A 13397-nucleotide genomic window follows, 5' to 3' on the forward strand; every position below is an offset into this window, starting at 1 on the left:
AAATGATTTTTCACTCTTCTGAACCTGCTGTATGTTTCATTCATGTCATTGATTTATCTAGCAAATAGGTACTCAGCACCATCCATGGGCCAAGGCTGTGCTGCATGCTGAGGAAACGGTCAGTGCTGAAGAGGCAGACATGGTCTCTGCCCCCAGGAGGATTTTAGTCTGCCGTAGGGACTACAAGGAAACTTCCAAGTTAGCATAGTATGCCACGTGTTCTTATAGATTGAAGTCCATGCTGCTGTGGTAATGCTTGGGAGGGATAGGAATCAGGGATAACTTCCAGAAAATGGCATCCAAACTGAATCTTAATATCCAAAAGCATATGACAGGTAAACCACCAAAGTATGTTCAGAGACAAGAACATGTTCAGATGGGATAGGAAGAGTAGGCAGAATGTATCAGAAGCAACTCTCTGAGTGCTTCAGAACTGTGGAGCACTGGAGTGCAGCAGAGGAAGGCACGGAGCATGATAGTCTGGGAGGATAAAAGGGGTACATGCGAAGGACCTTCTGACAAACTGAGGAACTTATATTTTGTCTTCTCAACCCTGAAGGGATACTATTTATATTTTAGAAAGATCATTCTGGATGAAATGATTAGGATAGATCACGTAAGATATAGAGAGGGCTTAAGACTTTAATTCCCTAACCCAACCCTCTGTATGTTAAAGGTCCTCAGAATTATTCTGTGATTAATTGGGCCTTTTCCTAACTTTACGATTATCCTTCAAAATAGTGAAATTTGAAAATTTATCTCCACTCTAGCAATTATTGGCATTTATGTCACATTTTCAGTGAGATAAAAAAACTTTACCATTTAAGTATAAACTTCAGTATCTGAAAAAATTGGCCCACAGTCCCTTCACAATTCAAAAATTATAAAGCTCTGAAAACTTCATAATTTGCTGAAGTTTTACACCAGAACTGATTTTGGGACAATACTAAAACCCAATACAAAACTATTTATAGTCTTTATCTGTTTTGTGTAAATATTCATAAATATTTTGTTAGAGAACTATTAATTATTAGATTATATAATATTCCCACTGTGAAGTTAAGTAATATATCATGTATATACCATATCATTTTCCTAAAATTTCTCAACCTCAAGGTTTCAGATAAATTATTATGGATCTGTAGTACGCTTAAATGGTATAGTGCAAAGATCATCTACATAAATTTTCAATATTTTTCCTTCACAATTAGAACAAATATTATGGAATTATTTTCTGATTCTTCAACAAAATTAAATGTAACATAGTAATTCTCCCCAAAGTAATTGTATTTTTTTAAAACATATCCAATAATGACTGTGATACTCCTCCCTCACTTAGAAAGACATGACAATAACAACAGATCAGGCCTTCCAGAATGTAAACTGATATGTATTAAAGCTGAAATGTTGGTACTGTATTAAGTTTCATGTAGGAGATTCTTCCAGAGTGCATTTACTTAGATTCTAAAGAGATACTTAAGTTAGAGCTCCCTCTGTTGACTGAAAAATGACTTAAGATTATTTGGAAGGTGATATTTACTCAAACAGAATGGGGACATGCTGGCATCTGAATATATTAATATGACTTATCTTCTTTACAACCACTAGGTTATATTCAGTTTTTGTTTTTCAGTGATGAAAATACACTGTGCTCAGTACCTTAGAAGAAAAGTGTACATGAGTGGGCTTTAGGTTTTAATGATAAACTTAATGTCTTCTTTTTAAAAAATGTGAAAGTTGGGACTATTCCACTTTCTGCTTCTTAGCCCAAATGTTGAGCACTCAGATTAAGACCTGACTTAATTTGCTTGAAGGTACATGTTCTTATAGGGTGATTTTGTTTGTTTCTTATTCGTGTTTTTTCTTAGTTTTTAAATATGTTGTGTATATACATATATGTATTTACATATATTTAAAATACTTGATACCGAGTTTATTTGTCCCCTGAAATTATAAATATATATTTATGTGTGTGTGTGGTATGAATATGTCAGTGGATGTGTACAGTTTTCTCAAAAGATTCCACAGGCTCCATCATTTTATGGTCCAGAAAAAGTTGAGAGCCACTGCTATGAAATAAAAGTTTCTATCATCTTATGGCCATAAATGTGTTTTTAGAAAGGCTTAATATATTATTTTCTGCCTGATAGAATAGTCAGGAGATAAAAGGTATTCCTAGAACTGGCCATTGTCCTCCCTTCTGCCAGTTTGAAAGAGGCTCTATTTTAGGGAGGAAGCTTGATTTCATTTCCTAGTAAACATTCTGGACCTCAGAGAAAGAAGAGTTTCAAAGATTAGGAACTTTATAAAATGATGCACCACTGTCATGAGAACAGTGTGCGCTTGGGGGCTACTTTAATTTGTTCTATGAAACCATCCACTTGAGCTCAGCATAGGAGGCATTCCAGGTAAATAAATTCCAGGTAAATAAAAGCTCTAGCTTCAGTGACTTTAAAATTTCTCTAAAGAGATGAAGCCCAGCAGAAAAAGTAGAGAACAAGAATACATCATCATGCTGACTACATAGTTAGTGAAGGAAATTGCATGGAGTTGCAGACCAAAGTTGGGCCATGGGGTAGACACTGGGCAGGATTCTTGGAAGAGGCCTGGAGTTTGAGCCAGGTGTAAAAGGTTTGATTATGCAAAAAAGGGAGTTGATTGTGGAAAAAAACAGGAGGCCTGCCTGTCCAAGTCAGGGGCTCTGTGTTTGGGTGTGATGGGGCATGAGAGCACAGTGAGGTGTGAGGAGCCACAAGCTTTAGATCAAGGGCCTGCAAATTTATTTTCTGAAGGACCAGATAGTAGATATTTCAGACTTTGCATGCCACATACAGTCTCTGTTAAATATTCTTTTTACAGCCCTTAAAAATATGAAAACGTTGTTTTCTTGTTGGCCTTACAGACAGGCCTCAAGCAGTAGCCAACTTGTAGTTTAAATAGGGGGACAGATGAGAGCAAAAGGAATCCCTGAAAATTTTACCACTGTACAACAGTATGAAAGCTTTGTTTTAGTGAGAAGAATATGGAAGCCAAATAGAGGAAAAATAAAGGTGTGAAGAGAATCTAGAAATAATACAGGCATGAAATGATGAGAACTTGGATGGAGCAGTTGTGGTGGGTATTGAGAGGAAGGCAAGAGTCTTAGGACCACTCTATTGAGAAGAATAGGAAGCCCAAGGGACAGTGGATGAAGAAAAGTGGGTAATCCAGGAATTTAGATCTAGAGAAAAGGAAGCATGGTGGTGATACAGAAAGGAGATTAGAAAAGAAACAATTATTTCAGGGCCTATATGATAGCAGCTCTTATTACTTGAAGCTGAGCCAAGTGTGAATCTCTTAAGCAGGTAGAGATTTTGAAACTGCCATATTGAATCAGTGATGAAGGGTGTGCCATGTCACACAGGGAAGCAGGTGTCCTCCAGGCTTAAATAGTGTGGAGCAGTAAGGAGGAAAGGATGGATGAAATTGGGGATACAGAAAGGGGCATCTAGAATGTTTCCTAGCTAATTTCCCACCTCTACCAGTAGTTCATTTATTAGCTCAACTTCATTCTATAAAGGATTTGAAGCAGTTTCCAGAATTCATTATGGATTATTGTGATTAGTATAATATTCTATTCAAGATTCACTCATAAGTCCCATTTTCTTCAACCCAAGCAGATGATTGCTGTGATTTGCTGAGTGCTTTTCATGCACCAGGCTTTATTACATTCTTTATAAACATTAACTTGTTTGTTCCTTATAACACTTTGTTTTCCTGATCACAGCAGTGCCCAACATGTAGAAATTGTTTAGTAAGTTTGACTAATTATAATATATAATCATTAGAGAAACTTTAGAAACAGAGACAAAAAAATAAATAAATAGGTTTGTAATCCCAACAGTCAGGTAACAGTTGGGCTAGCCTTTGGGTTTATCTCCTTCTAGTCTTGTTCTGTCGTCCTGCAAACCAGTTATGGACAGACATGCTGATCTTAGGACAGATGCTGGAAGTTGCTTTTTTGTTTCAAAATAACTAAATCCTGGGTATACACTTCTTTGGCTTTATTTGCCTCTCTCAAAAGCAGAGGTTGTTCTGTGACTATCAGAACAGACATCAACCCTGGTGAGAAGATGCTGACCATTTTCCCTTCTCCTCCTCGTGCTTCCAGGCCTGTTATGGCATCCTCAAGGTCCCAGAAGGCAGCTGGCTGTGTCGCTCCTGTGTCCTGGGCATTCATCCACAGTGTCTGTTATGTCCAAAGAAAGGGGGAGCCATGAAGTCCACCAGGACAGGGAGTAAATGGGCTCATGTCAGCTGTGCCCTATGGATTCCAGAGGTAAGAATTCATCCAGGCCTATGAGGCTGTTTGCTCCAGGATGTCCCTATTCCCTGTTCAGACTGACTTAAGGTTAGCATGGAGATGCTTCATGCTTGCCTGTTTGTTTTGAGGTAAATAATGCTTCCACTTGAGCTACCTCAGATCCTTCTGGATACAAGTGTCCATGGAAATCCATGCTAATTAGTTTATATGTGGTACTTCCAGCAGTTGGAGAGGAGAGGCAAGAAAGACCAGGATGTTAGTAGCAGATTGTTTTTTAAATAAAACAGTCCTTAACATAGCAAATATTAATTGTAGAGTTTCATGGATTTTTACAGTGTATGTATCTGTAACTACAACTCAGATGAAAACATGGAATACCCCAGATAGACATAGAGCACCCCAGAAAGATCTTTCATACCCACTCTGCAGACCCTGTCCTCAAGAATAGCCATCATTTTGTTTCTGTCACTGTGGATTAGTTTTATATGTTTTTGAATTTAAATGAACTCATACAGTATGTACTCTTTTCTATCTGGCTATCACTCCATGTTGTGGTATAAATCAATAGTTACCCCTTTTGATTGATGTGTAATATTCCATTATATGGATATACTATGATTTATTTGTCCATTCTCCTTTGATTGTTATTTCTGATTTTGGGCTGTTACATATAAAGTGAGCAATAGTTCTTTTACCCGTTATAATGGTTACATGTTACCTTTTTTAAAAGATTTATTTTATTTGAAAAGCAGAGAGACAGATCTTCCATGTGTTGGTTCACTCCTCAAATGCCTGCAACAGCCAGGACTAGGCCAGGCTGAATCCAGGAGCCTGGAACTCCATCTGGATCTTCCACATAGATGGCAGGAATCCAAGTACTTGGGCCTTATCTACTGCCTCCCGGGGTGTATTAGCACGAAGAGTGATCAGAAGCATGGAGTACTGAAAGCCCGGCACTCTGAAGGGGATGCAGGTGTCCTTAAGCAGCAGCATAATTTGCTGCACCAAAACACCCACCCTTGTCCTTTACCTTTGAAGCTCTTTTCAGAGCTTAGACTCACCATTTGCCTAAGACCTTCTTTATTTAAAATGCTAGTCCTCATTATCTAACTTGGTCTCTCAGTAGATGCTATTTCCTGAAGGTCTACATGTGCACTAACTTTATTAAAACAAGACTTCCAGACATTTCTTCTTATTTCTTGTGGCTGTGACCCCCCCCCCTTTTTTTTAACTATTTGGAGATTCCTTACACTCTCTCTCTCTCCCTAGCCCCTGTCCAAGCTAACAAATTTGTTAGGCAATTTAACTGCATGACATGAGAGAGTGTAGCATTCAGTTAATGGGAAGCTGGTAATACTGTGTTAGTAATTCATTCACCTTTAAAATTTCTGTGGCTTTAATCTTGTTAATATTGGTTCTAGGGGAGTTTCTATCTAATAATTAAGTTCATAGAATTAAACTAAAAGCCCTACATACAAAGTTTTGTGTTCTTATGGCTTATAGACATCAGTATTTTTAAAAACTATTTGAGTAGTAGTTTCTTTTTCTAGCTAAGAACATCCAACTTACAGACATTGTAAAATGAGCTCAGGTTTCTGCCCTGAGAGTGACTGTTTTCTAGCAGCAAATTCCCCAACTAATAGAGCAGTCTTGTCAGCTCATAAAAGTGAAATATGACTCAGGAAGAGTTCTATAAAATAAAGTAAGACTTCACAGCTGTTGACATTCTCTTATGATTTTTAGTTCTTGTTTTCTACTACCTTTTTGAACTCAGTTTCCTGATGTAGGCAGGATTTATACTACTTTGACCATCCTTAGTTGGTAGGTCTTCATGTTTTTAAATTGTATCTCTCTCTTAGAAACACATGTATATGTTTATAAAAAAAAAAAAAACACCCGCACAACAATTACCCAAGGTTGTTTGACTTCTTATTTCCACATGGAAAAGAATTTTTCCATCTTTTTTAAAGCATCCCTTTCCTTTCAGCAATTTTCCAAAGATTAATTTCACTTTGAGGCTACTTGGTTGAAGGAGTAGAGTAAGCTGATGATAAGTTTTAAAGACTTTGGTTTAGAAATGCTAGCATCTTCATCCTTTTTACTCATATGCTGCAGCCTCTTCATAAATTTACCTCAGCTTTCCAACAATATCATGTTGCTTTGTAAATCAAAAGGAAAAACTTGTCACTGGCTCAGATATTCATCCTTACTTAATTAAATGAAATAGCAAGTCATGTGGCACCATCTCTAACATACTAAAGGTGCTAGAATTTGTAAATTTTAATTTCTTTCCTTAGTAGCTTTCTTTGGTTCCTATGTAAAATATTGACAATCTCTGATTCCTTGAGGTAACCATGCCTAGCCTACATTCCTGCCCTCTCATCCCTTATATGAATCATTTACATTACTGGAAATGAAGAACCATGCAGTGGATAGACAGATTTTATTTATTCTTGGTTCCATATTAACCTTAAGAGATGTGGCTTATTAAACTCCATTGTATTGGTGTTCTGGAGCTTCATGTAGCATCATTTATGGTTTGTGAATGGTATTTCTGGGATGCCTTGGTGCTTCTGCCTTACGTGATGTTTTATCTATAGGTCAGCATTGCTTGTCCTGAGAGAATGGAACCAATCACAAAGATTTCTCACATCCCCCCAAGTCGGTGGGCCTTAGTCTGCAGTCTGTGCAAGTTGAAGACAGGGGCTTGTATTCAGGTAAGTCCCCATGAGAAGTGGTGGAGCAGGCTAACCCCAAATTGGCCAAGGGGCACTCAGGAGGCCGCTCACTCATTCCTAGGGCTCTGCAATTGTACAGACCATTTCTGGAAATGACTATTCTAGCTGTTGCCTCTGAACTGTCCTGCCTTTTCTTTTCAGTATTCATAGGGATAGTTCATTTCCATCCATTGCTGTCAGAGTTTATGCATTGCATTCTGAAGCTAATGATAGATACCATCCTAAGTGGAAATAAGCAATAACTCTAAAATTTCACACCCATGTTCTTGTGTGGCCTACCCACTAACTGTAAATGGACTAGGGTTACAGAATGATTTGATAGGTGGTGCTGATGTTAGCCATTTTGGTAGGGAAAGATGCACTGAGTGAGTTAATTCTTTTGGATAGTTTTGAATATCATTCTCATAGGTACATTTGTTGTATATGATAGTGCAGGTAAACTTTTCTGAGATATCTGAGGCAAAGGAATTCAGCTGCTTGAAATACAAGTAGCAGCTGGCATGGAACCCAATAATAGCAGCTGGTAAGATTGAGGACTTAGATAAGATTGGAAAAAGAAGTTGCCTCCAGTAAAGGGATAAAGGATAATTCTTCATAATCTTCCTTTCCATACTATCATTTTACTTTCTATTACAAATGTAACAAGGTAGCTTTGCTGACAAGAGGGAAGGAAAGATTGACCACCTTCTACCCCTCAGACCTCTTGCAAATGAACTGCAGAACTAATTGGAGTTAGGATTCACCTGCTGACCTTCACAGAGAAAGAGCGATACGGTGGTATAGCTTAGGCACAGTGGCTCTAGATGTTCTTGTTGTCTAGCATGAGAACATCATGTTCCAGGTTCATCTTGTATATTTCTTGCACCAGACCTGGAATCAGCTACTCTTCCAAGGGGCCCTGGTTCTTCTACTGGGAAGTGATATTTAAAGAACACAATCTGGAGCCGGCGCCGTGGCTCAATAGGCTAATCCTCCACCTTGCGGCGCCGGCACACCGGGTTCTAGTCCCGGTTGGGGCGCCGGATTCTGTCCCGGTTGCCCCTCTTCCAGGCCAGCTCTCTGCTATGGCCAGGGAGTGCAGTGGAGGATGGCCCAGGTGCTTGGGCCCTGCACCCCATGGGAGACCAGGAAAAGCACCTGGCTCCTGGCTCCTGCCAGGATCAGCGCGGTGCGCCGGCTGCAGCGGCGGCCATTGGAGGGTGAACCAGCGGCAAAGGAAGACCTTTCTCTCTCTGTCTCTCTCTCACTGTCCACTCTGCCTGTCAAAAAAAAAAAAAAAAAAAAAAACACAATCTAGACTCCCAAAGGCTTTTTTAATTTTTTAAATTAATTTTTATATCTAACAGAGTTGTATATTTTTCATATTTTTTGTTCTTTGTTTTTTTTCTTTTTGCTAATTATATTTATTTTAACTACAGCTCTTTAGCAATTGCAAAAAAGAAAAATTTGAAAGGAAATCATCCAATGGGGTCTTTTGCCCTAACATATTACTTGTTTATGTTTTAGTTCTCTTGGTCCATGCTCCCCATATATCAGCCCCTTAAGGGCCAAGATTGTCTACAATTCTTTTGTGAATTTCACCTGATACTTGTAAAGTGCCTTTGCATTGTTAGTGTTCAGTTAGTATTTATTGAGAAAATATATTTATATTTTATTGTACCATAGATTAGTTTGTGCCATGTATTTCTTCACTAAAAATGGAATATTTCCCATGTTTTTGTAATTAATCATTTTATAATAGTATATTGACCTTATATCCAGTAATTTATTTATTTTCCTTATTGTAGTTCTTGTATTTTTCCCCAACTTTTGCTGTCTTCAGGAATGTTTTTAATAACCTTTAGTTACTGGCAATATGACTGTGGTAAGAGAAATATTAACCTTGACCTTAGCAGACCTAGATTTGCATTACAGCCCTGCATTATGCACTACCACATTCTTCCCTTTATTGTAGTTATTTATGAGTTTTTTCTTCCCTCTTAGACTGTAAGCTCAGACTGTTTCATCCTTAGATTCCCCCCAGGCCCTGACATCACATGCAGACAATAAATATTAGATTGATGGATGAACAGATGGGTAGATGAAACATTCTGGAGGAGATTCCTCATTTTCATGGCAATTTTCTCATTGTCATTTCTTAGAGTTCAGATTCTTCATTTTGGTCTTGCCAAATTGAAATCCATAAATTTTTCTTTTAAGAAATTACATTATGCTACAAATATTTATGTCTAATTGTATGCCAGGCTTTGAGCCTATTGATGAACCAACGGAGAATCTTGTACCATGGAGCTTACATTTTAGTTGGGAGAAATAAACAATAAACAGTAAATATTAACAGCATTGTTAGAGGATGCTAAGTGCTATAGGAAGGTAAAGATATAGAGTATGTTAAGGAAGGGAATGTGAGGCAGAAGCCCAAGTTAACAGTTTAAATAGAGTGGTCAGGGTAGGACTCACTGTGGAAGTGAAATTTCAGCAAACACTTGAAGGCAAGAGAAGGTGAATGTAACAGGTTCTGGGGTTTTGCAGCATAGTGGGGTGACTGTGGCTCATGAGGTTGTATTATATTCTATGTAAAGAACAGAAGAGAGGCCAGCACCGTGGCTCACTTGGTTAATCCTCCACCTGCAGCGCCGGCATCCCATGTGGGCACTGGGTTCTAGTCCCGGTTGCTCCTCTTCCAGTCCAGCTCTCTGCTGTGGCCCAGGAAGGCAGTGGAGGATGGCCCAAGTGCTTGGACCCCTGCACCCACATGGGAAACCAGGAAGAAGCACCTGGCTCCTGGCTTTGGGTCAGCACAGCGCCAGCTGTAGCAGCCATTTGGGGGGTGAACCAATGGAAGGAAGACCTTTCTCTCTGTCTCTCTCTCTGTCTATAACTCTACCCATCAAAAAAAAAAAAAAAAGAACAGAAGAGCTGGTAGGCTCTAAACACAAAGAAAAGATAGGAAATTGGAAAGTTGATTGCCTATTCTGGTCAGTTTAAGCTATGTATGTGTGTTAAAATGTTGCATTATACCCTTTAAAAATGTGCAGTAGCACATATTAATCCAAAATTTAAGAATAAATTTAAGAAATAGAAAAGGGGCTATGCGGATTTTAGGGTAGAAGAATTCCAGGCAGAGGAACAGCCATTGTGAAGGCCCTAAGATAGAAATGTGTCTGGCCATTTTGAAAGACAGGAAAGAGACCAGTGCAACTGGAATAGTGTGTGTGAAAAGAGAAGATCAAAGAGATTACTTAGGGGCCTGATTGGTTAGAGCAGTGGTTGGCAAATTTTTTGATAAATGGCTGAATAGTAAATATTTTGGGGCTGAGGGGGCCATACTGTCTCTGTCATGACTACTCAACCCTGCCTTTGTAGTGTGAAGGCAGCCATAGACAATACTTAAACAAATGAACATCTGTGTGCCAATAAAACTATTTATAGACTCTAAAATTTAAATTTCATATAATTTTCATATCACAAAATATTCTTTTGGTTTTTTTTCCACCATTTAAAATTGTAAAAACCATTCTTAGCTCATGGGACCACACATAAACAGGCTTCTCTGTAATCTTGGAGCAGATCCTAAAGTCTGGGTTCAGATCAGGTATGCCAGGCAGCTCTGAATTTTGACTAGACCCTGGACACTCTCACTCTAATGGCCAGCCTTCCAGAATTCCCTTAGGGTCCTTCTATATCTTCTGTTCAAGCCCCATTTAACCTAAATCCAGATGCTTTAGGTCTTCTCTGAAAGGAAATAAAGAAGAGTAGTTAAGAATATGGCCTTTGGAGATAGACTCCTGGGATTCAAATCTTGGTTTCACTTTTCAGTACTTAGTGCAGTCTTGGAGAAGTTATCTAACATCTCTGTGCCTCAGTTTCCCCATCTATAAATGGAGAAGATGATAGTACCTACTTAAAGTGTTAAAGAACTCAACACAGTGCCTAACAGAAAGTTAATGTCAGTGGTCCTTTTAGTAATGCTTGTTATTGTTCACATTATTTCCTAGAGCCAATCTGACTTTGCTAATTAAAAGGCCTAGCATTCATCCAACCAAGCTGAATAGAATCGTCAGACATTTGAGGCTCAGATACATTCCTCTTGACAGTAGAGAGACCTGTCTGAAGTCATTTATATGTCTGTTGAAATCAAAATAAATTGGTAGGTCACTGTGAGTTTATTGTTAGGCTAAAAAGAGTTTGTGAAGGAAGTGAACTTTTTAAAAATGCAAAAATCTTCAGCCAATAGGGAAATGGTGAGCAGACAAGTACATCTACTTAATGACTATTAGAGGTAGTACTGGTGGAGGAAAAATAAAATGAAATGTTGAGATAAAAGGATACTCCCCTCCAAAAAGGAATGCCTTAATATTTTCCTCACATGCTTCAAATTTTGTCAGTAAAAATTATTCTAAGACTGTCTGCTCCTTGCCTTCAGGAGCCTGAAGTCTGTTAAAAGTTGAATAATACTGCAGTGACATCTCTCCTCAGACCTGTAGACCCTTAGGGTTAAGATATCAGATGGGCCAGTGGTCGATATTGGTGCTAGTGTTTCTAAGTACACAGTGGCTGAAGTAAGCTTTTTTTGCTGGTTTGGACCATTTATGACATTGTTTCTGGGGACAAAATTTGATCAAAATGTTCTAACAGCATCCATTTGTCTGTTCATGAATTACTGGGGATTAAGGGCAACCAAATGGATACTGTCCTGCGACAGGACAAAAAACAGTGAGGATGTAGGCCCCAGGCCCTTGGTGCCCCAGGCAGGTTTGATCTGCTCTTAGGAGAGCATACTTTTCTGTTTGCAGGTAGCAAAATACTTCTGTTCAGAAGAAAGAAGTGCTTTAATTCCTAAATCAGTCTGTGATGTTCTTTTTCAAGTTTTTTATTCCAGCCACCCTATTCAGTCCAATGCTCATCACACAGAAACTCTCCTTACAAATGTGGATGTGTAAGTGTAGCATTTTCCCTCTACTGGAAAGTATTTAAAAAATTATTTTCTGCAGTTTCAGCAGAATTATGTAGAAAAAATTTCCCCCTTTAGAAGTAAGCGAACCACAATGAGATACCACTTCATATGCAGTAGGTTGGGAACAACAAGAAAGGCAAGCAGTAAGCACTGTTGTCTAGAATGTGGAGAAACTGGAACCATTGTGCATAGCTGATGGAAATGGAAAATGATACAGGTATTGTTGAAAAGAGTTAGGCAATTCTTCAGAACATTAAATGCAGATATACCATGTGAATTAGCAGTTCCACTCCTAAGTGTGTACTTGTAGTTCAAGAGGTCCCCAAGAACCACCCTCAGGTTCAATAATTCAGTAGAAGGACTCAGAAAAGCTGTTCTACTCACAGTCGTGGTTTATTACAGTGAAAGAATACAGATTTAAAATCAGCCAAGGAAATTGGCACATAGATAGATCTTGGTCCAGGAGAGACCAGGAAAGGAGTTTCCAATTACCCCCTCCAACTTGAGTCATGCAACCATGCTTATTTCTCCCAGGCACAGTTATAATACACACAGAGTAGTGTCAGCTAGGAAGATTCACCAAGCCTTAGCGTTCAGAGATTTTATTAGGTGTCAGCTACCTAGACACAGCTGTCCATCTGCATGGCTGACCTTAGTCTCTGATCCCAAAGGTCAGACTGATACTGCAAGGCCCAAAGCATGCACCATAAGTCACATTGTTAGCAGAGGCTATCTGACTTGGCTCAAGGCCTCTGGGAAACAGAAACACTCTTATCAGGCAGTATGTTCCAAGGGCTTAGAGGTGACCTTTCAGGAGCTAAAGGCAAAGGGCTAAACCTCTCTTTGGACAAGATTAATCCTTTGCTGCACAATACCCAAGAGAAATGAAAATATATATTCACATATAAACTTCTATGTGAATTCTCTTAGCAGTATTATTTTATAATAGCCAAAAAGTAAAAAAAAAAAAAAAAAACTCAAATATCAACTAGTAAGTGGATAGAATATATCTACACAATGAATATTCGGGAGCTATAAAAAGGAATGATGTTCTAATGCATGCTACAATATGCATAAACCTTAAAAAATGCTGAGTGAAAGAAGCCAGACACAAATGGCCATGCGGTATATGATTCCAGTCATATGAAATGTTCAGAAGGAGAACATCTAGGGAGACAGAAAGTAGAATAGTGGTTGCTTGGGACTAGGTTTGGGAACAGGGAATGACTAAAAATGGGTGTGATTTTTTTCTTTTTCTTTTTTTTACAGATTTTATTTATTTATTTTAGAGGTAGAGTTATAGACAGAAAGAGGGAGAGACAGAGAGAAAGGTCTTCCATCCACTGGTTTACTCTCCAAATAGCCACAACGGCTAGAGCCTGAGCTGATCCAAAGCCAGGAG

The 13397-nt window shown here is 38.7% G+C and overlaps 1 protein-coding gene across 8 annotated transcripts in view; it reads left to right on the forward strand.

Annotated features, from left to right (window-relative positions):
- JADE3 (jade family PHD finger 3) overlaps window positions 1–13397 on the forward strand; it is a 159355-nt gene that overhangs the window by 135547 nt on the left and 10411 nt on the right. For all 8 annotated transcript variants that reach the window (XM_051827046.2, XM_051827043.2, XM_008272525.4 and 5 more), the window contains 2 exons: window positions 4151–4318; window positions 6904–7020. In XM_051827046.2, coding sequence (XP_051683006.1) covers window positions 4151–4318; window positions 6904–7020 — 285 coding nt within the window. The remainder of the gene's footprint in view (window positions 1–4150; window positions 4319–6903; window positions 7021–13397) is intronic.

This window comes from Oryctolagus cuniculus, chromosome X, assembly GCF_964237555.1.
Source record: "Oryctolagus cuniculus chromosome X, mOryCun1.1, whole genome shotgun sequence".
NCBI lineage: Eukaryota > Metazoa > Chordata > Mammalia > Lagomorpha > Leporidae > Oryctolagus > Oryctolagus cuniculus.